At 47.6% G+C, this 21,970-nt stretch overlaps 1 protein-coding gene across 1 annotated transcript; it reads left to right on the top strand.

Moving 5' to 3' along the window:
* The first annotated feature begins 10,737 nt into the window (after positions 1 to 10,737).
* Positions 10,738 to 19,785, top strand: LOC116365059 (protein asteroid homolog 1-like). The gene is made up of 5 exons (XM_031817801.1): positions 10,738 to 11,789; positions 15,244 to 15,764; positions 17,069 to 17,282; positions 17,393 to 17,567; positions 17,702 to 19,785. The coding sequence occupies exons 1-5, from the start codon at positions 11,033 to 11,035 to the stop codon at positions 17,835 to 17,837; spliced, it is 1,803 nt and encodes a 600-aa protein (XP_031673661.1). The 5' UTR covers positions 10,738 to 11,032; the 3' UTR covers positions 17,838 to 19,785.
* Positions 19,786 to 21,970: the final 2,185 nt, after the last annotated feature.

Here is a 21,970-nt window from a genome sequence, read left to right as displayed (position 1 = left end):
GTGACTCTTTGTAGTTTTTAAGAAAGGTAGAGTCCATCCCAAACACATCTTTGGCTTTAGAGTTCTTTAGTGAGCTAATCACCTTGTTCACCTTTGACTCAGAAACCTCCCTTATGATGAAGACAGGTTGAGTGTCATTCACTAGCACTGAGCCCAAGAAACCAGTGGAGGGGTTCTGTGTCAGTGCCCTGACAGAGTCAATAAAGTAGGAATTGAAGGCTATTGCTATTTCGACTGCATCCTGTGTTAGATTTTTATTCACCATGATTTCTAGTCTCTTTGCAGTGTTACTATGGTCTTTCCCTGTTAACTTTTTTAGATTCTCCCAGATCAATTTAGAATTTCCCTTTGCTTCACCAATTATGTTAATAAAAAAGTTTGCCTTGGCCTGTCTGATTTCTTTCATCACCTTATTTCTCAACATGGTAAACCTACGTCTGTCATGCTCTAATTTAGATTTTAGGGCTATTTTTAGAGCATAATCTCGTTCTTTCGTCAATTTCCAGATTTCTCCATTTAGCCAAGGAAGAGTGCTCTTTTGGCCAGGTTTGGATTTGATTTTCTTTAGGAAGCCATTTATTGTAGTCTGGATTGTGGATAGAAAAACCTGACTATCAGCTTCCACATCTGTATAGGACAAGAGATCATTCCAGTTTATTCCCTTAATTGCTTTTTCAAAATAGTTTAATTCACTCTTAGGTATTCTGAGTTGATCCGGCTTTCTAACAGTAGAGAGGTTAAACCTGCTCTTAGACAGCTTTCTGGCTATAAGTGTCAGATTATGATCAGACAGCCCAGTAACCATATTGAATGATTTAGTCGCTCTCTCTGGTTTATTACTGAACACCAAATCAATCTGTGTTTTAGAGCAACAAGTCACCCTGGTTGGCCCTTTAACTAGCTGTGTAAGGTCAAAGGTATTAGTTATCCGTTTGAGGGTTTTCCTACAACACTTGTCTTCATAATTAATGTTAAAATCTCCCATTAAGATGACCTCTTTCCCAAAATCACATTCCCTAAGCATGGTATTAAACTGATCAAAAAACACACTTTTGGTGGAAGGTGGCCTATACATTCCAATGAGGGTAAAAGACATTTGGGGAGACAGTGTAACGTTCAGGCCGATGCATTCTAGTTCATTATCACATGACCACTCAATTTGTTTACATCGGATATGTTCTTTAATGTAAATCATCACACCCCCTCCTCTTCCTTCAATCCTGTCTCTCCTGAAAACATTGTGGCCAGGCACAATCAAAGCAGCACATGGAGAGTGTTTATGGAGCCATGTCTCTGAGAGGCAGAGAAAGTCAAGGTTGGAGTCTGTGAGTAGATGTTGAATTTGATCACTTTTTGGAATGACACTACGAATGTTCAAGTGCCCCCCTAGTAGTCCCTTGGGCTTAGCTCGTGGGTCCCAGATGACTCGAGAGTGATTGACACATTGAAAAAAGTTAAATTTTCAGTGTTCTCTGACGGCTGGGTTTAGGCCGTTTTGTTTAGTTTTGATTAGGGGCAGTTCGGTAGCGCAATTAACAATCCCTCCCGCCTGCACTGGATGCGGGGAACTAATTAAAATAGCTTGCGTACCAGAAGCAGAGTCAGGGATCGCATATAGCGACTCTGGTATGTTTGAAGAGTCAAAATCTATCCTGGAGCCGGGTGAGTCGAGAGAAACCATAGGACCATAGCACTCACCCACCTCCACAGCGGCGACGACCAGTGGACGAGGCCATCCACCGCTCTCCACTCCGGTGCGTATCACTGGCTCGGTGATATTGGGCCCAGGATTGAGTTGTACATCCCCGGAGAGCAGGAGGGTAGTGAACAGGTAGTTTAACAGTTTCCGATAAATGTTGGACTTGTGTTTGTTACGCCTAAGCGGTTCAGTAGAATAAGGAGCGAGGTAGACTTGGCCATTATTCAGAACATTATGGTATGCTGTGTACTGTCCGCTCCTGTGGAACGGTGAACCAATGTGTTTGGTGTTGATATTCTCCAGTAGTAGACTGATTGTGTCATCCCAGGAAGGAGATTATCAGTAGAGCAGCTACATAACTGACAATCATGGCAGAGTACTGGAGATAAAACACATAATTGCGCTTTAACTCTTTGCATGAGTTACTTAGCTGGGATCGGCGTACACCTGATGGTTTAGATAAAATTACAGCATTCGAATGAGAAGCGGCACCACACTACCACCATGGTAGCCCACACCACCACCACCACGGAATATCCCACACCACCACCACCACGGTAGTTCACACCACCACCACGGTAGCCCACACATCCACCAATACGTTAGCCCACACCACCACAACCATGGTAGCCCACACCACCACCACTACCAGGAGCTTCGTCCACGAGCTTCTTCTCCATTCACCTGCTAAACCAGAACTCCGCTCTTGTATTTGAGCTGAATACACATTTAAACCTTTGACCTGTTACTTCATGTCCACCTGGAATGTAACTAGTAGCCCACACCACCACCATGGTAGCCCACACCATCACCACCATGGTAGCCCACACCATCACCACAATGGTAGCCCACACCACCACCACCATGGTAGCCCACACCATCACCACCATGGTAGCCCACACCACCACCACCATGGTAGCCCACACCACCACCACCATGGTAGCCCACACCATCACCACCATGGTAGCCCACACCACCACCACCACAGAACATCCTACACCACCAACACAGTAGCCCACACCACCACCAAACCCACCACCATGGTATCCCACACCACCACCACCACGGAACATCCTACACCACCACCACCACAGTAGCCCACACAACCACAACCATGGTAGCCCACACCACCTCCACCACCACAGTAGCCCTCACCACCACCACCATGGCAGCCCACAACCCCACCACCACCACCACCACCACCACCACCATGGTAGCCCACACCACCACCACCATGGTAGCCCACACCACCACCACTACCATGGTAGCCCACACCACCACCACCATGGTAGCCCACACCACCACCACTACCATGGTAGCCCACACCACCACCACTACCATGGTAGCACACTCCACCACCACCACCATGGCAGCCCACACCACCACCACCACCACCATGGCAGCACACTCCACCACCACCACCACTACCACCACCATGGCAGCACACTCCACCACCACCACCACCACCATGGCAGCCCACACCACCACCACCACCACCATGGTAGCACACTCCACCACCACCACCATGGCAGCCCACACCACCACCACCACCATGGCAGCCCACACCACCACCACCACCACCATGGTAGCACACTCCACCACCACCACCATGGTAGCACACTCCACCACCACCACCATGGTAGCACACTCCACCACCACCACCATGGCAGCCCACACCACCACACCTGATGTTTTAGATAAAATTACAGCATTCGAATGAGAAGCGGCACCTGCCGCACCACCCTGTCTTCCGTCCGCCATCTTGATCTTGTCTTCAAGGTAGCCCACACCTCCAACACCACCACCATGGTAGCCCACAACAACACCACCACCATAGTAGTCCACACCAACACAACCAACACCACCATGATAGCCCACATCAACACCAACAACAAGGCAGCCCACACCACCACCACCAACATGGTAGCCCACACCACCACCACCAACATGGTAGCCCACACCACCAACATCACCACCACCACCATGGTAGCCCACAACACCACCATCATGGTAGCCCACACCACCAACACCACCATGGTAGCCCACACCACCATCACCACCACCACCACTGTAGCCCATAACACCACCACCATGGTAGCCAACAACACCCCCATCTTGATAGCCCACAACTCCACCACCATGGTAGCCCACACCACCACCACCACCAACATGTTAGCCCACACCACCACCACCACCAACATGGTAGCCCACACCAACAACAACACCAATAACATGGTAGTCCACACCACCACCACCACGGAAGCCCACACCAACAACAACACCAATAACATGGTAGTCCACACCACCACCACCACGGTAACCCACACTACCACCATGGTAGCGCACACCACCTCCACCATGGTAGCCCACACCACCACCACCACGGAATATCCCACACCACCACCACCACCATGGAATATCCCACACCACCACCACCACGGTAGTTCACACCACCACCACGGTAGCCCATACATCCACCAATACGTTAGCCCACACCACCACAACCATGGTAGCCCACACCACTTCCACCACCACAGTAGCCCTCACCACCACCACCATGGCAGCCCACACCCCCACCACCACCACCACCACCACCATGGCAGCCCACACCACCACCGCCACCATGGTAGCCCACACCACCACCACCACCATGGTAGCCCACACCACCACCACCACCATGGCAGCCCACTCCACCACCACCACCACCACCATGGCAGCCCACACCACCACCACCACCACTACCACCACGGTAGCCCACACCACCACCACCATGGTAGCCCACACCACCACCACCATGGTAGCCCACACCACCACCACCACCATGGCAGCACGCTTCACCACCACCACCATGGCAGCCCACACCACCACCACCACCACCATGGTAGCCCACACCACCACCACCACCATGGCAGCCCACACCACCACCACCACCACCATGGCAGCCCACACCACCACCACCACCATGGTAGCCCACACCACCACCACCACCATGGTAGCCCACACCACCACCACCACCATGGTAGCCCACACCACCACCACCACGGTAACCCACACTACCACCATGGTAGCGCACACCACCTCCACCATGGTAGCCCACACCACCACCACCACGGAATATCCCACACCACCACCACCACCATGGAATATCCCACACCACCACCACCACGGTAGTTCACACCACCACCACGGTAGCCCATACATCCACCAATACGTTAGCCCACACCACCACAACCATGGTAGCCCACACCACTTCCACCACCACAGTAGCCCTCACCACCACCACCATGGCAGCCCACACCCCCACCACCACCACCACCACCATGGCAGCCCACACCACCACCACCACCATGGCAGCCCACACCACCACCACCACCATGGTAGCCCACACCACCACCACCACCATGGTAGCCCACACCACCACCACCACCATGGCAGCCCACTCCACCACCACCACCACCACCATGGCAGCCCACACCACCACCACCACCACTACCACCACGGTAGCCCACACGACCACCACCATGGTAGCCCACACCACCACCATGGTAGCCCACACCACCACCACCACCATGGCAGCACGCTTCACCACCACCACCATGGCAGCCCACACCACCACCACCACCACCATGGTAGCCCACACCACCACCACCACTACCATGGTAGCCCACACCACCACCACCACCACCATGGTAGCCCACACCACCACCACCACCATGGTAGCCCACACCACCACCACCACCATGGTAGCCCACACCACCACCACCACCATGGTAGCCCACACCACCACCACCACCATGGCAGCCCACACCACCACCACCACCACCATGGTAGCCCACACCACCACCACCACCATGGTAGCCCACACCACCACCACCACCATGGTAGCCCACACCACCACCACCATCTAAACTAAATACAGGCCTTTGCCAACCAACAAGGTAAGTCAGTTACCTGACAGTGTCTAAGTGATCATGTGTGATGAGCACCGTTTGCATAATACATTCCTCTTCCAGGGCGTTTGCCTGTTAGGTTTACGGAAAGAGAAACTTAACAAAAGAGAAACCCATCCATTGTAATGATGATGTAGATAGTCATGTGACTGAAACTCTTCACTCCATGTCCACATGTATTTTTAAAAAATTGTGTATATTTTATTAGTTTTACAGAATGTACATCAAGGATTTGACCATATCCCTCCCTCCATTCAACACATCCACCAACCCCCCCTAGTCCCTTCCCTAACTCTCCGCCCTACCTCAGTCCACCCACCTCGATTCCCTCCCTCCCCACCTCCCTCCCAACCACCTACCTTGATCACCCCATATAGCCAACCCGTCCCACACCCTCCCTCAATTCGGTCCTAGAAAACAAAAATTCTACAGAGATATCACAACAAATAAACAGTCAAGAATACTGGGGGGGGGGGGGGGGGGGGTCGAGGTGGGTGGACTGAGGTAGGGCCTGGTGAGACTACTTCCAGACGCCTCGCTATTACCTTCGCCAGCATCTTTACATCCACATGAACCTCACTAGGGTAGGGGGCAGCATTCTGAATTTTGGATGAAAAGCCCAAATTAATCTGCCTGCTTCTCTGGTCCAGAAGCTAGGATATGCATGTAATATATTTGGATAGAAAACACTCTAAAGTTTCCAAAACTGTTAAAATAATGTCTGTGAGTATAACAGAACAGATATGGCAGGCGAAAACCTGAAGAAAATCCATCCAGGAAGGACTATTATTTTGAAAGGCTGTTTTACCATTGAAAGCCTATCCACCATAAAAAGACTTAGGACCCAGTTCACAATCTCTATGGCTTCTTCTACACGTGGCCAGTCTTTAGGCATTGTTTAAGGCTTTTACTCTGAAAAATGAGGGAGATACAGCACTTTCAACGGTGGAAATTTCCAGACATGAGCCCAAAGCGTGATCGGGAGCCTTTCTAGTTTCTCCTTTTCTATTGACAAAGCTTTTATCCGGTTGAAATATTATTGATTATTTATGACAAAAAACAACCTGAGGATTGATTTTAAACATTGTTTGACATGTTTTTGACAGGTCTTCTGCTCCTCAGGTCGTGTGACATTTGAATCAAAAAGGTAACTTACGAACTCACCAATCAAACATGATATGTAAGAAAGTGGAACGCAAAGTTCATATTTGGCTAAATTAACTAATACGTAGGAGCTTCGTCCACGAGCTTCTTCTCCATTCACCTGCTAAACCAGAACTCCGCTCTTGTATTTGAGCTGAATACACATTTAAACCTTTGACCTGTTACTTCATGTCCTCCTGGAATGTAACTAGTAGCCCACACCACCACCATGGTAGCCCACACCATCACCACCATGGTAGCCCACACCATCACCACAATGGTAGCCCACACCACCACCACCATGGTAGCCCACACCATCACCACCATGGTAGCCCACACCACCACCACCATGGTAGCCCACACCACCACCACCATGGTAGCCCACACCATCACCACCATGGTAGCCCACACCACCACCATGGTAGCCCACACCACCACCATGGTAGCCCACATCACCACCACGGTAGCCCACACCACCACCATGTTAGCCCACACTACCACCACGGTAGTCCACACCACCACCACGGTAGCCCACACCACCACCACAGTAGCCCACACCACCACCACATTAGCCCACACCACCACCACCATGGTATCCCACACCACCACCACCATGGTATCCCACACCACCACCACCACAGAACATCCTACACCACCACCAACACAGTAGCCCACACCACCACCACCACCACTACCACCACGGTAGCCCACACCACCACCACCATGGTAGCCCACACCACCACCACCATGGTAGCCCACACCACCACCACCACCATGGCAGCACGCTTCACCACCACCACCATGGCAGCCCACACCACCACCACCACCACCATGGTAGCCCACACCACCACCACCACCATGGCAGCCCACACCACCACCACCACCACCATGGCAGCCCACACCACCACCACCACCATGGTAGCCCACACCACCACCACCACCATGGTAGCCCACACCACCACCACCACCATGGTAGCCCACACCACCACCACCACGGTAACCCACACTACCACCATGGTAGCGCACACCACCTCCACCATGGTAGCCCACACCACCACCACCACGGAATATCCCACACCACCACCACCACCATGGAATATCCCACACCACCACCACCACGGTAGTTCACACCACCACCACGGTAGCCCATACATCCACCAATACGTTAGCCCACACCACCACAACCATGGTAGCCCACACCACTTCCACCACCACAGTAGCCCTCACCACCACCACCATGGCAGCCCACACCCCCACCACCACCACCACCACCATGGCAGCCCACACCACCACCACCACCATGGCAGCCCACACCACCACCACCACCATGGTAGCCCACACCACCACCACCACCATGGTAGCCCACACCACCACCACCACCATGGCAGCCCACTCCACCACCACCACCACCACCATGGCAGCCCACACCACCACCACCACCACTACCACCACGGTAGCCCACACGACCACCACCATGGTAGCCCACACCACCACCATGGTAGCCCACACCACCACCACCACCATGGCAGCACGCTTCACCACCACCACCATGGCAGCCCACACCACCACCACCACCACCATGGTAGCCCACACCACCACCACCACTACCATGGTAGCCCACACCACCACCACCACCACCATGGTAGCCCACACCACCACCACCACCATGGTAGCCCACACCACCACCACCACCATGGTAGCCCACACCACCACCACCACCATGGTAGCCCACACCACCACCACCACCATGGCAGCCCACACCACCACCACCACCACCATGGTAGCCCACACCACCACCACCACCATGGTAGCCCACACCACCACCACCACCATGGTAGCCCACACCACCACCACCATCTAAACTAAATACAGGCCTTTGCCAACCAACAAGGTAAGTCAGTTACCTGACAGTGTCTAAGTGATCATGTGTGATGAGCACCGTTTGCATAATACATTCCTCTTCCAGGGCGTTTGCCTGTTAGGTTTACGGAAAGAGAAACTTAACAAAAGAGAAACCCATCCATTGTAATGATGATGTAGATAGTCATGTGACTGAAACTCTTCACTCCATGTCCACATGTATTTTTAAAAAATTGTGTATATTTTATTAGTTTTACAGAATGTACATCAAGGATTTGACCATATCCCTCCCTCCATTCAACACATCCACCAACCCCCCCTAGTCCCTTCCCTAACTCTCCGCCCTACCTCAGTCCACCCACCTCGATTCCCTCCCTCCCCACCTCCCTCCCAACCACCTACCTTGATCACCCCATATAGCCAACCCGTCCCACACCCTCCCTCAATTCGGTCCTAGAAAACAAAAATTCTACAGAGATATCACAACAAATAAACAGTCAAGAATACTGGGGGGGGGGGGGGGGGGGGTCGAGGTGGGTGGACTGAGGTAGGGCCTGGTGAGACTACTTCCAGACGCCTCGCTATTACCTTCGCCAGCATCTTTACATCCACATGAACCTCACTAGGGTAGGGGGCAGCATTCTGAATTTTGGATGAAAAGCCCAAATTAATCTGCCTGCTTCTCTGGTCCAGAAGCTAGGATATGCATGTAATATATTTGGATAGAAAACACTCTAAAGTTTCCAAAACTGTTAAAATAATGTCTGTGAGTATAACAGAACAGATATGGCAGGCGAAAACCTGAAGAAAATCCATCCAGGAAGGACTATTATTTTGAAAGGCTGTTTTACCATTGAAAGCCTATCCACCATAAAAAGACTTAGGACCCAGTTCACAATCTCTATGGCTTCTTCTACACGTGGCCAGTCTTTAGGCATTGTTTAAGGCTTTTACTCTGAAAAATGAGGGAGATACAGCACTTTCAACGGTGGAAATTTCCAGACATGAGCCCAAAGCGTGATCGGGAGCCTTTCTAGTTTCTCCTTTTCTATTGACAAAGCTTTTATCCGGTTGAAATATTATTGATTATTTATGACAAAAAACAACCTGAGGATTGATTTTAAACATTGTTTGACATGTTTTTGACAGGTCTTCTGCTCCTCAGGTCGTGTGACATTTGAATCAAAAAGGTAACTTACGAACTCACCAATCAAACATGATATGTAAGAAAGTGGAACGCAAAGTTCATATTTGGCTAAATTAACTAATACGTAGGAGCTTCGTCCACGAGCTTCTTCTCCATTCACCTGCTAAACCAGAACTCCGCTCTTGTATTTGAGCTGAATACACATTTAAACCTTTGACCTGTTACTTCATGTCCTCCTGGAATGTAACTAGTAGCCCACACCACCACCATGGTAGCCCACACCATCACCACCATGGTAGCCCACACCATCACCACAATGGTAGCCCACACCACCACCACCATGGTAGCCCACACCATCACCACCATGGTAGCCCACACCACCACCACCATGGTAGCCCACACCACCACCACCATGGTAGCCCACACCATCACCACCATGGTAGCCCACACCACCACCATGGTAGCCCACACCACCACCATGGTAGCCCACATCACCACCACGGTAGCCCACACCACCACCATGTTAGCCCACACTACCACCACGGTAGTCCACACCACCACCACGGTAGCCCACACCACCACCACAGTAGCCCACACCACCACCACATTAGCCCACACCACCACCACCATGGTATCCCACACCACCACCACCATGGTATCCCACACCACCACCACCACAGAACATCCTACACCACCACCAACACAGTAGCCCACACCACCACCAAACCCACCACCATGGTATCCCACACCACCACCACCACGGAACATCCTACACCACCACCACCACAGTAGCCCACACAACCACCACACCCATCACCATTGTAGCCCACACCACCACCACCACGGTAGTTCACACCACCCCCACAGTCGTCCACACCACCACCACCACCACCATGGTAGCCCACACCACCACCACCACCATGGTAGCCCACACCACCACCATGGTAGCCCACACCACCACCACCATGTTAGCCCACACCACCATCATGGTAGCCCACACCACCACCACAGTAGTAACCCATTTCCGACTGTATTATTTTCATATAGGATTTCCCATAAACTAGTCTAGACCTGCTCAGCAAGTGACCATAAATAGATTAGGGAGATGACGTATTGAAAGGGAAACTTAACGAAATGTAAATCTTTCCATTGTGACGATGCTATAAATAGTCCTGTGACCTTCCATTGTGACTCTTCACTTAGAAAGACATCATATCCTAGAAGAAGCTCATCATGGGTATCCAGGGTTTGACCAGCTTCATAGATCATTGTGGAACAATTGTAAAATATGATCATTTCAGAAACAGCAAGGTGGTCATAGATGGTAGTAATATATTCCACTTTCTTTATTTTAACCCAAGTGTGGATCAGCAGCATGGAGGAGATTTTGAGGACCAGGTCTGCAAGTTCTTCAAGGCGCTGAGAGATTGCGGCATTGAACCTTATGTGATTATAGACGGAGGCTCCGACCCCACCGACAAAAAGTTTGAAACTCTCAGAAAACGAGCTGAATCAAAGATCGACACAGCCAACATGTTGTCCAAGGGGCTTCGAGGGGCTTCGAGGGGCTTCAAGGGGCTTCAAGGGGCCAGGTTAATACCAACCCTTGCCAGACAAGTCTTTAAAGAGGTCCTTTCCAGCTTAGGGGTCCCGTTCGCACAGGCCCTTTCTGAGGCAGACCAAGAAATAGCCTCATTGGCTCAAAGGTGGAAGTGTCCGGTCCTGTCTAATGACAATGACTTTTATATTTTTGACATCCAGGCAGGATTTCTTCCCATGTCCCATTTTAAGTGGCAGAACGCGTCAGTGCAAAATTACATCCCCTGCAAGCTGTACACCACAACAAGCTTCTGCAGACACTTCAACATCAACAGACAGCTTCTCCCAGTCTTCGCTGCCATTGCAGGAAACGACTATGTCAACTTGGATAAGATGGGCTTTCCTTTCAGGTGGAAAGACAACTCACCGATGGAACCCAATCGAAAGCCAAGTAAGTTTGAACATATTACGCGTATACCGAAGTAAACATAACTACTACAGATGGTGCGGCAGGTAGCCTAGTGGTTAGAGTGTAGGGACGGCAGGTAGCCTAGTGGTTAGAGTGTAGGGACGGCAGGTAGCCTAGTGGTTAGAGTGTAGGGGCGGCAGGTAGCCTAGTGGTTAGAGTGTAGGGGCGGCAGGTAGCCTAGTGGTTAGAGTGTAGGGGCGGCAGGTAGCCTAGTGGTTAGAGTGTAGGGACGGCAGGTAGCCTAGTGGTTAGAGTGTAGGGACGGCAGGTAGCCTAGTGGTTAGAGTGTAGGGACGGCAGGTAGCCTAGTGGTTAGAGTGTAGGGACGGCAGGTAGCCTAGTGGTTAGAGTGTAGGGGCGGCAGGTAGCCTAGTGGTTAGAGTGTAGGGGCGGCAGGTAGCCTAGTGGTTAGAGTGTAGGGGCGGCAGGTAGCCTAGTGGTTAGAGTGTAGGGGCGGCAGGTAGCCTAGTGGTTAGAGTGTAGGGGCGGCAGGTAGCCTAGTGGTTAGAGTGTAGGGACGGCAGGTAGCCTAGTGGTTAGAGTGTAGGGACGGCAGGTAGCCTAGTGGTTAGAGGGTAGGGGCGGCAGGTAGCCTAGTGGTTAGAGTGTAGGGGCGGCAGGTAGCCTAGTGGTTAGAGTGTAGGGGCGGCAGGTAGCCTAGTGGTTAGAGTGTAGGGACGGCAGGTAGCCTAGTGGTTAGAGGGTAGGGGCGGCAGGTAGCCTAGTGGTTAGAGTGTAGGGACGGCAGGTAGCCTAGTGGTTAGAGTGTAGGGACGGCAGGTAGCCTAGTGGTTAGAGGGTAGGGGCGGCAGGTAGCCTAGTGGTTAGAGTGTAGGGACGGCAGGTAGCCTAGTGGTTAGAGGGTAGGGGCGGCAGGTAGCCTAGTGGTTAGAGTGTAGGGACGGCAGGTAGCCTAGTGGTTAGAGTGTAGGGACGGCAGGTAGCCTAGTGGTTAGAGGGTAGGGGCGGCAGGTAGCCTAGTGGTTAGAGTGTAGGGACGGCAGGTAGCCTAGTGGTTAGAGTGTAGGGACGGCAGGTAGCCTAGTGGTTAGAGGGTAGGGGCGGCAGGTAGCCTAGTGGTTAGAGGGTAGGGGCGGCAGGTAGCCTAGTGGTTAGAGGGTAGGGGCGGCAGGTAGCCTAGTGGTTAGAGGGTAGGGGCGGCAGGTAGCCTAGTGGTTAGAGGGTAGGGGCGGCAGGTAGCCTAGTGGTTAGAGGGTAGGGGCGGCAGGTAGCCTAGTGGTTAGAGGGTAGGGGCGGCAGGTAGCCTAGTGGACTTTACCATATGAAATACCATACAGCTACAGTACATTTACTTTCATTTTGTAAACAAATACTACAAATACTACAAATACTACAAATACTACAAATATTACAAATATTACAAATATTACAAATACTACAAATATTACAAATATTACAAATACTACAAATACTACAAATATTACAAATACTACAAATACTACAAATACTACAAATATTACAAATACTACAAATACTATAAATACTACAAGCAAAGAAACAGAATGAAGTTCTTCCACCAGATAAGTGTTTCTTCAGAGATTAAAATAGTCATTGGGGGAAGAGTTGTGACAAAAAAAACTCTGCAATACATTAATTAGTCTCTCTCTCTCTCTCTCTCTCGCTCTCTCTCTCTCTCTCTCTCTCTCTCGCTCTCTCTCTCTCGCACACACGCACGCGCACACGCACACACACACACACATACACACACAATGTGTACAGATCCTTGAGACTTGTGGCTGAAACATAATTTGGATGAATGGCATGACAAAGGGCCTTGGAATCTCGTGACGGTATCTCTGCTTTCACATTTCCATTGATAGAATGCGATTGTGTTCATTGTCCGTAGCTTATACCTGCCCTTACCAACCAACCCAACCAGTTTTTACCAATTGTGTGCAGCAGCTTGTCTGTTACGAGGTTTAATTTCCAAGTCAGATGGAATAGAAAACCTTTTTATATAATACATTCCTCCTAATGAGGGCCGACTAAGACCCAAGTTAAGCGCGCGTCAATGGAACATAATTCCTTTTTCATGTACCATTCTCTTTTTGTTGTCTGACCATGAATTTAAACATGATAATTTAAGGTGTGTCTACGGCATATTCTGACCTTGACTTAAATCAAATCAATTGTATTAGTCACATGTGCCGAATACAACATGTGTAGACCTTACAGTGAAATGCCTAGAAGGGCAGCATCCCGGAGTCTCCTCTTCACTGTTGACGTTGAGACTGGTGTTTTTGCTGGTACTATTTAATGAAGCTGTCAGTTGAGGACTTGTGAGCCTTCTGTTTCTCAAACTAGACTCTCTAATGTACTTGTCCTCTTGCTCAGTTGTGCACCGGGGCCTCCCACTCCTTGAGCCTAATGCCTTTTTTATGTACCATTCTCTCTTTCTGACCATGAATTTAAACATTTCTATTTTGGTTAGAGACGGTTTGCGCTGTTCTGTGAAGGGAGTAGTACACAGCGTTGTACGAGATCTTCAGTTTCTTGGCAATTTCTCGCATGGAATAGTCTTCATTTTTCAGAACAAGAATAGACTGACGAGTTTCTTGCCATTTTGAGCCTGTAATCGAACCCACAAATGTTGATGCTCCAGATACTCAACTAGTCTTAAGAAGGCCAATTTTATTGTTTCTTTAATCAGTACAGTTTTCAACTCTTCTAACATAATGGCGAAAGGGTTTTCTAATGATCAATTAGCCTTTTAAAATGATGAACTTGGATTAGTTAACACAACGTGCCATTGGAACACAGGAGTGATGGTTGCTGATAATGGGCCTCTGTACGCCTATGTAGATATTCCATAACAAATCAGCCGTTTCCAGCTCCAATAGTCATTTACAACATGAACAATTTCTACACTGTATTTCTGATCAATTTGATGTTTTTATTTAAAAAACAAGGACATTTCTAAGTGACCCCAAACTTTTGAACGGTAGTATATATCATGATGATTTGCATAAATTAGGAGGCCATTGTTTAGCGGTCTCTGCCATGATCATCAAATCAAAATCAAATCAAATGTATTTATATAGCCCTTCGTACATCAGCTGATATCTCAAAGTGCTGTACAGAAACCCAGCCTAAAACCCCCAAACAGCAAGCAATGCAGGTGTAGAAGCACGGTGGCTAGGAAAAACTCCCTAGAAAGGCCAAAACCTAGGAAGAAACCTAGAGAGGGGGGGGGGGGGCGCCATTGACCTCAAGGTGAAATCCCTGAGCGGTTTCCTTCCTCTCTGGCAACTGAGTTAGGAAGGATACCTGTATCTTTATTGTGACTGGGTGTATTGATACACCATCCAAAGTGTAATTAATAACTGGTGTAATTGATGCTCAAAGGGATATTCAATGCCTGCAATATTTTATAAATATATATATATATGTGTGTTGTTTTTTTGTGCTTGGGAAGGGGTTGTCTTTTTCAACAAGTTGCTGAAATGGCTGGCCAGTTTCCAGGAGAAGCAGGAGGCCTTGGACAATGTGCACCTCCTCATTGGTCATGGGGAAAACAACATGGATGCTGCCCTCCAGGCCCTCTCTCAGGGCATAGAAACATACCAGATTCAACCCGGTTGCCTGGAGCGTTTCTTCAATGATGGCGAGGCTCCTGATCCCGGCCTTCTCCCAGACCATCTGAGTGTCCTTCCAGACTGGACTCTGCTGCCGTTGACGAAGGGGACACTTCCCCCCTACATGATATACATTCTGCAGCTGAGGCCAGTGATACAGGGTATCCAAGTGGAAGATCACAGCTTACCCAGTGGGAACATCACCTCTCGGCCCATACGGCAGGTATTCTACGGGCTGCTGCTGGGTGAGGGGAGGGAAGTGGAGGAGTATGACAGGGAAGGGAAGAACCTGACCAGCAGCAAGGTTAAAGCCATCCTGCCCAGTGCCGCACAACTGCTGCAGCTGGACACACTGGATCAGGTATGTTGACGTGTGATATAGTATACAGTATATAAGTTATATATACATGTGATATAGTATACAGTATATCAGGTATGTATACATGTGTAACGGATGTGAAACGGCTAGCTTAGTTAGCGGTGTGCGCTAAATAGCGTTTCAATCGGTGACGTCACTTGCTCTGAGACCTTGAAGTAGTGGTTCCCCTTGCTCTGCAAGGGCCGCGGCTTTTGTGGAGCGATGGGTAACGATGCTTCGAGGGTGACTGTTGATGTGTGCAGAGAGTCCCTGGTTCGTGCCCGGGTATGGGCGAGGGGATGGTTTAAAAAGTATACTGTTACACATGCGATATTTTAAACAGTATATCAGGTATAGTATACAGTATAGTATGATATAGTATACAGTATAGTATGATATAGTATACAGTATAGTATGATATAGTATACAGTATAGTATGATATAGTATACAGTATAGTATGATATAGTATACAGTATAGTATGATATAGTATACAGTATAGTATGATATAGTATACAGTATAGTATGATATAGTATACAGTATAGTATGATATAGTATACAGTATAGTATGATATAGTATACAGTATAGTATGATATAGTATACAGTATAGTATGATATAGTATACAGTATAGTATGATATAGTATACAGTATAGTATGATATAGTATACAGTATAGTATGATATAGTATACAGTATAGTATGATATAGTATACAGTATAGTATGATATAGTATACAGTATAGTATGATATAGTATACAGTATAGTATGATATAGTATACAGTATAGTATGATATAGTATACAGTATAGTATGATATAGTATACAGTATAGTATGATATAGTATACAGTATAGTATGTATAGTATACAGTATAGTATGGTATAGTATACAGTATAGTATGGTATAGTATACAGTATAGTATGGTATAGTATACAGTATAGTATGATATAGTATACAGTATAGTATGATATAGTATACAGTATAGTATGATATAGTATACAGTATAGTATGATATAGTATACAGTATAGTATGATATAGTATACAGTATAGTATGATATAGTATACAGTATAGTATGATATAGTATACAGTATAGTATGATATAGTATACAGTATAGTATGATATAGTATACAGTATAGTATGATATAGTATACAGTATAGTATGATATAGTATACAGTATAGTATGATATAGTATACAGTATAGTATGATATAGTATACAGTATAGTATGATATAGTATACAGTATAATATAAACATGCTGCTGTTTATTCTGAAATTAATTCTCATTCTCTTGTTCTGTCTCTTAGGCTCCACATTCAGTGCGGCTTGAGGTGTTTTTGGTGACCGTTGGTGTGTCCCAGTCCATTTTTAAGGGTCTCCCACCTCAACTGGGACTTCCTGTAGCTGTTACCTACTACTGGCTGAGGCACGCCCATCCCCGACCAGACCGTCCTCTCCTGCAGGCCCTGCTACTAGGACTTGTGTTCGGAGAGCTCTGCAGACAGAGGAAGAGCCAGAGAGGTATGGACCAGAATATGAATGAAAACACACACACAGACACACACAACTTAGAATTTATAAATAAAGTGCGTGAAGTGCAGCCAATGACTCCTCCCCTTCTTGTGTATCAGGGTTTATAGAGGAGGGACTAGTGTTGGAGAGGATGAGAGGGCTGATTCAGAGACCTGCTATGAGTCCAGACCTGGGTGTGGCCCACGTCTTTAGCCAATGGAATCGTTGCATGAGGGATGGCCTTTACCTGAACCAACTGCTGTGTCTCCCTCTACCTGAGCCTCAGTGTGCCTGGTAAGGTGTCCCTTCCTAAAACAACCCTAACCTCTAACCTCTAGAGTAGACCAGGGGTATTCCTTTACATTGTATTCTAGCCCAGCAGCAACACAGCTAATTCAACCCTCTGTTGTTTCCCTATTGGAGTCTAGGTTGTACAAGGGAACTCTGGTGCACCAGCTTGTGGACCAACTGAGAGGGGGGGTGACCCCGGATTCTCTCCTGATGGAAGACCCTTCCTCTGTGCAGCTGTACAGAGCCATGCTGGAAGCCATATTCAACTCCTAGGAAGCTGAGACCACTGGACAACCTGACGGACCCTCCACAGATTCTGGTGCTGGAGGAAGAAGAGGATGTTGATGATGATGATGGTGCTGGTGCTGGAGGAAGTTGTACTGAAGTCCCAATGTCCCACTGCAAGAGGAAGGAAAGATTTAACAAAGCTCTGTCAAGTTGTAAATATCGGGACCACTATATACAGACCACTATATAGGGACCACTATATAGGAACCACTATATAGGGACCACTATATAGGAACCACTATATAGGGACCACTATATAGGAACCACTATATAGGGACCACTATATAGGAACCACTATATAGGGACCACTATATAGGAACCACTATATAGGGACCACTATATAGGAACCACTATATAGGGACCACTATATAGGAACCACTAGGGACCCAGCTTTCTGTGACATTTTAGTGACAGAAGGCCTGGGTAGGAAGGCCCCACTTGCATACACACACACACACACACACACACACACACACACACACACACACACACACACACACACACACACACACACACACACACACACACACACACACACACACACTCATGAAGTAGTTTCACTTTCATTCACACACAGAGAATAAAGAAGAATGAACATCGATAAGAGAATTCACATTTATTTAAATAAAATAAGAAAAAAAGAGAAGAAATGAATTGGGACTGAAGTTTATTGAAATGATCATTCAAGGTTAAATAGGTTACATGTTGAAAGTTGAAAACATTGTGAAATATGAACGGAGGATTAAAGTAGTGCAGTAATGGAGGTTTCTAGCTTGAATTGTAAATCCACAGGACAGAACAGCCAGGCAGGAGGTGGGGGGTTAGTTGGTGCTGAAAATGCACCTTATGAGCAAATGCCGCATTAGGTGTTAATGCATCATTGGAGCAGGAGTTAGCCACAATGAGTTAGCAGACAGGAAGACTGTTAGCCACAATGAGTTAGCAGACAGGAAGACTGTTAGCCACAATGAGTTAGCAGGCTGGAAGACTGTTAGCCACAATGAGTTAGCAGACAGGACGACTGTTAGCCACAATGAGTTAGCAGGCAGGAAGACTGTTAGCCACAATGAGTTAGCAGACAGGAAGACTGTTAGCCACAATGAGTTAGCAGACAGGAAGACTGTTAGCCACAATGAGTTAGCAGACAGGAAGATTGTTAGCCACAATGAGTTAGCAGACAGGAAGACTGTTAGCCACAATGAGTTAGCAGACAGGAAGACTGTTAGCCACAATGAGTTAGCAGACAGGAAGACTGTTAGCCACAATGAGTTAGCAGACAGGAAGGCTGATGGTAGAAAGGACTCTCTTTGAGAAGAACCTGTCGACTGCTTGGAACAAGATTTTTGCTTTCGCTTTTTAGCTTGAGATATTTTTTGTTTTTTATTCTACTTGGTTAAAGTAATATTCTAGGAGGAATCGTTAAGGTGACCTCATTGACAGAAGTGTGTTAATGTAGCTGTTAGAGTATTTTTAAACACCAACTGAGGGACTGATCATCTTGAGGGGGAGACAAAGAGCCGTTTATAAATTGTTTCTATTGTTTTTAAATATTGTGCTTCTGATAAAATTGTGATCGACAAATAACATTTTATTGGCACATCCCACTAATGGTTTAGTTAAAGGGCGCTGGAGGCATCTATCAAGTTAATTAATGGTTGATTTGATCTTATCATTGATTTGTGATATTGATTTGTGATTGGTGATTGGTTGATTTGTGATATTGATTTGTGATTGGTTGATTTGTGATTGGTTGATTTGTGATATTGATTTGTGATTGGTTGATTTGTGATTGGTTGATTTGTGATTGGTTGATTTGTGATATTGATTTGTGATTGGTTGATTTGTGATATTGATTTGTGTTTGGTTGATTGATCTGTGATTTTTTTATGGCTGTTTCTGGAACTTTGAATAAACTTGCTTTATTGTTCTGAAACCCCGTGTCATCAATGAGTTATACCAGTGCTTTTCTCTAGGTTTCGGAAATAGACTTGATCAAATCAAATCAAATGTATTTATATAGCCCTTCGTACATCAGCTGATATCTCAAAGTGCTGTACAGAAACCCAGCCTAAAACCCCAAACAGCAAACAATGCAGGTGTAGAAGCACGGTGGCTAGGAAAAACTCCCTAGAAAGGCCAAAACCTGGGAAGAAACCTAGAGAGGAACCAGGCTATGTGGGGTGGCCAGTCCTCTTCTGGCTGTGCCGGGTGGAGATTATAACAGAACATGGCCAAGATGTTCAAATGTTCATAAATGACAAGCATGGTCGTATAATAATAAGGCAGAACAGTTGAAACTGGAGCAGCAGCACGACCAGGTGGACTGGGGACAGCAAGGAGTCATCATGCCCGGTAGTCCTGAGGCATGGTCCTAGAGCTCAGGTCCTCCGAGAGAGAGAAAGAAAGAGAGAAAGAGAGAATTAGAGAGAGCATACTTAAATTCACACAGGACACCGGATAGGACAGGAGAAGTACACCAGATATAACAAACTGACCCCAGCCCCCCGACACATAAACTACTGCAGCATAAATACTGGAGGCTGAGACAGGAGGGGTCAGGAGACACTGTGGCCCCATCCGATGACACCCCCGGACAGGGCCAAACAGGAAGGATATAACCCCACCCACTTTGCCAGAGCACAGCCCCCACACCACTAGAGGGATATCTTCAACCACCAACTTACCATCCTGAGACAAGGCCGAGTATAGCCCACAAAGATCTCCGCCACGGCACAACCCAAGGGGGGTGGGGAGTAATTTTAGCATCTGGTTAGTTAGTCTATCGGGAACCTGAGTTACTGGTATAAAGGAGCCTGAGACCCAACTATAGGTACTGAGTGCATTGGTAGGAGTTATAAGAGGGGCGTGTCTGGACTAAGCCAACCCAGGGGCGGGCAGCCCATTCAGTGTGCTGAGATTGAAACTCTGGCCCGGACGATCCTGAAAAGCCACCAGGTTTATTGGTTCAGGGTGAGGGAGGCACTCGACTTTGGGGATATCCCACTTTACTGCAAGGCCCTTACCGTTGAGTTTGAGGAACAGTCCCTTGCTGTGTACTAGGTCAGTAGAATATTGACCTGCCATTGGGTAGACAGGGGTGAGTTCAATTGTTAAATCCTGCATAGGTGGTATTTTAGTTTTCACAGTCCCTTAAATAAGGATCTGCCTCTTTTTTCAATTTTCTCCTAAAATTACATACCCAAATCTAACTGCCTGTAGCTCAGGCCCTGAAGCAAGGATATAGATATTATTGGTACCATTTGAAAGGAAACACTTTGATGTTTGTGGAAATATGAACTGAATGTAGGAGAATATAACACAATAGATGTGGTAAAAGATATTACAAAGAAAAAAACTAAAGTTATTTTTATATTTCTTTTGTACCATCACCTTTGAAATGCAAGAGAAAGGCCATAGGGTATTATTCCATCCCAGCTGCAATTTAGATTTTGGCCAGTAGATGGCAGCAGTGTATGTGCAAAGTTTTAGACTGATCCAATGAACCATTGCATTTCTGTTCAAAATGTTGTCTCAAGACTGCCCCCATGTGCCCAATTTGTTTATTAATAACTTTCATGTTCAAAACTGTGCACTCTCCTCAAACAATAGCATGGTATTATTTCACTGTAATAAGTACTGTTGTACATTGGACAGTGCAGTTAGATTAACAAGAATTTAAGCTTTCTGCCAATATCAGATATGTCTATGTCCTGTTCTTGTTACTTACAACCTCATGCTAATCGCATTAGCCTACGTTAGCTCAACTGTCCCGTGGAAGGGACACCGATCCTGAAGTAGTTTTACCAACTAATCGCATTAGCCTACATTACCTCAACTGTCCCGTGGAAGGGACACCGATCCTGAAGTAGTTTTACCAACTAATCGCATTAGCCTACGTTAGCTCAACTGTCCCGTGGAAGGGACACCGATCCTGAAGTAGTTTTACCAACTAATCGCATTAGCCTACATTAGCTCAACTGTCCCGTGGAAGGGACACCGATCCTGAAGTAGTTTTACCAACTAATCGCATTAGCCTACATTAGCTCAACTGTCCCGTGGAAGGGACACCGATCCTGAAGTAGTTTTACCAACTAATCGCATTAGCCTACGTTAGCTCA

This window comes from Oncorhynchus kisutch, unplaced genomic scaffold (assembly GCF_002021735.2).
Source record: "Oncorhynchus kisutch isolate 150728-3 unplaced genomic scaffold, Okis_V2 scaffold1156, whole genome shotgun sequence".
Lineage (NCBI taxonomy): Eukaryota > Metazoa > Chordata > Actinopteri > Salmoniformes > Salmonidae > Oncorhynchus > Oncorhynchus kisutch.
Note: the sequence above shows the minus strand (reverse complement) of the source record. Positions and strands in the feature narration are given on the sequence as shown.

Excerpts from the sequence above, each read along its gene's own strand:
- LOC116365059 (XM_031817801.1), top strand. The coding sequence starts at position 11,033 with ATGGGTATCCAGGGTTTGACCAGCTTCATAGATCATTGTGGAACAATT. Across the intron at positions 15,765-17,068 it reads AGCTGGACACACTGGATCAG|GCTCCACATTCAGTGCGGCT; the intron begins GTATGTTGACGT and ends TCTGTCTCTTAG. Across the intron at positions 17,568-17,701 it reads CCTGAGCCTCAGTGTGCCTG|GTTGTACAAGGGAACTCTGG; the intron begins GTAAGGTGTCCC and ends ATTGGAGTCTAG.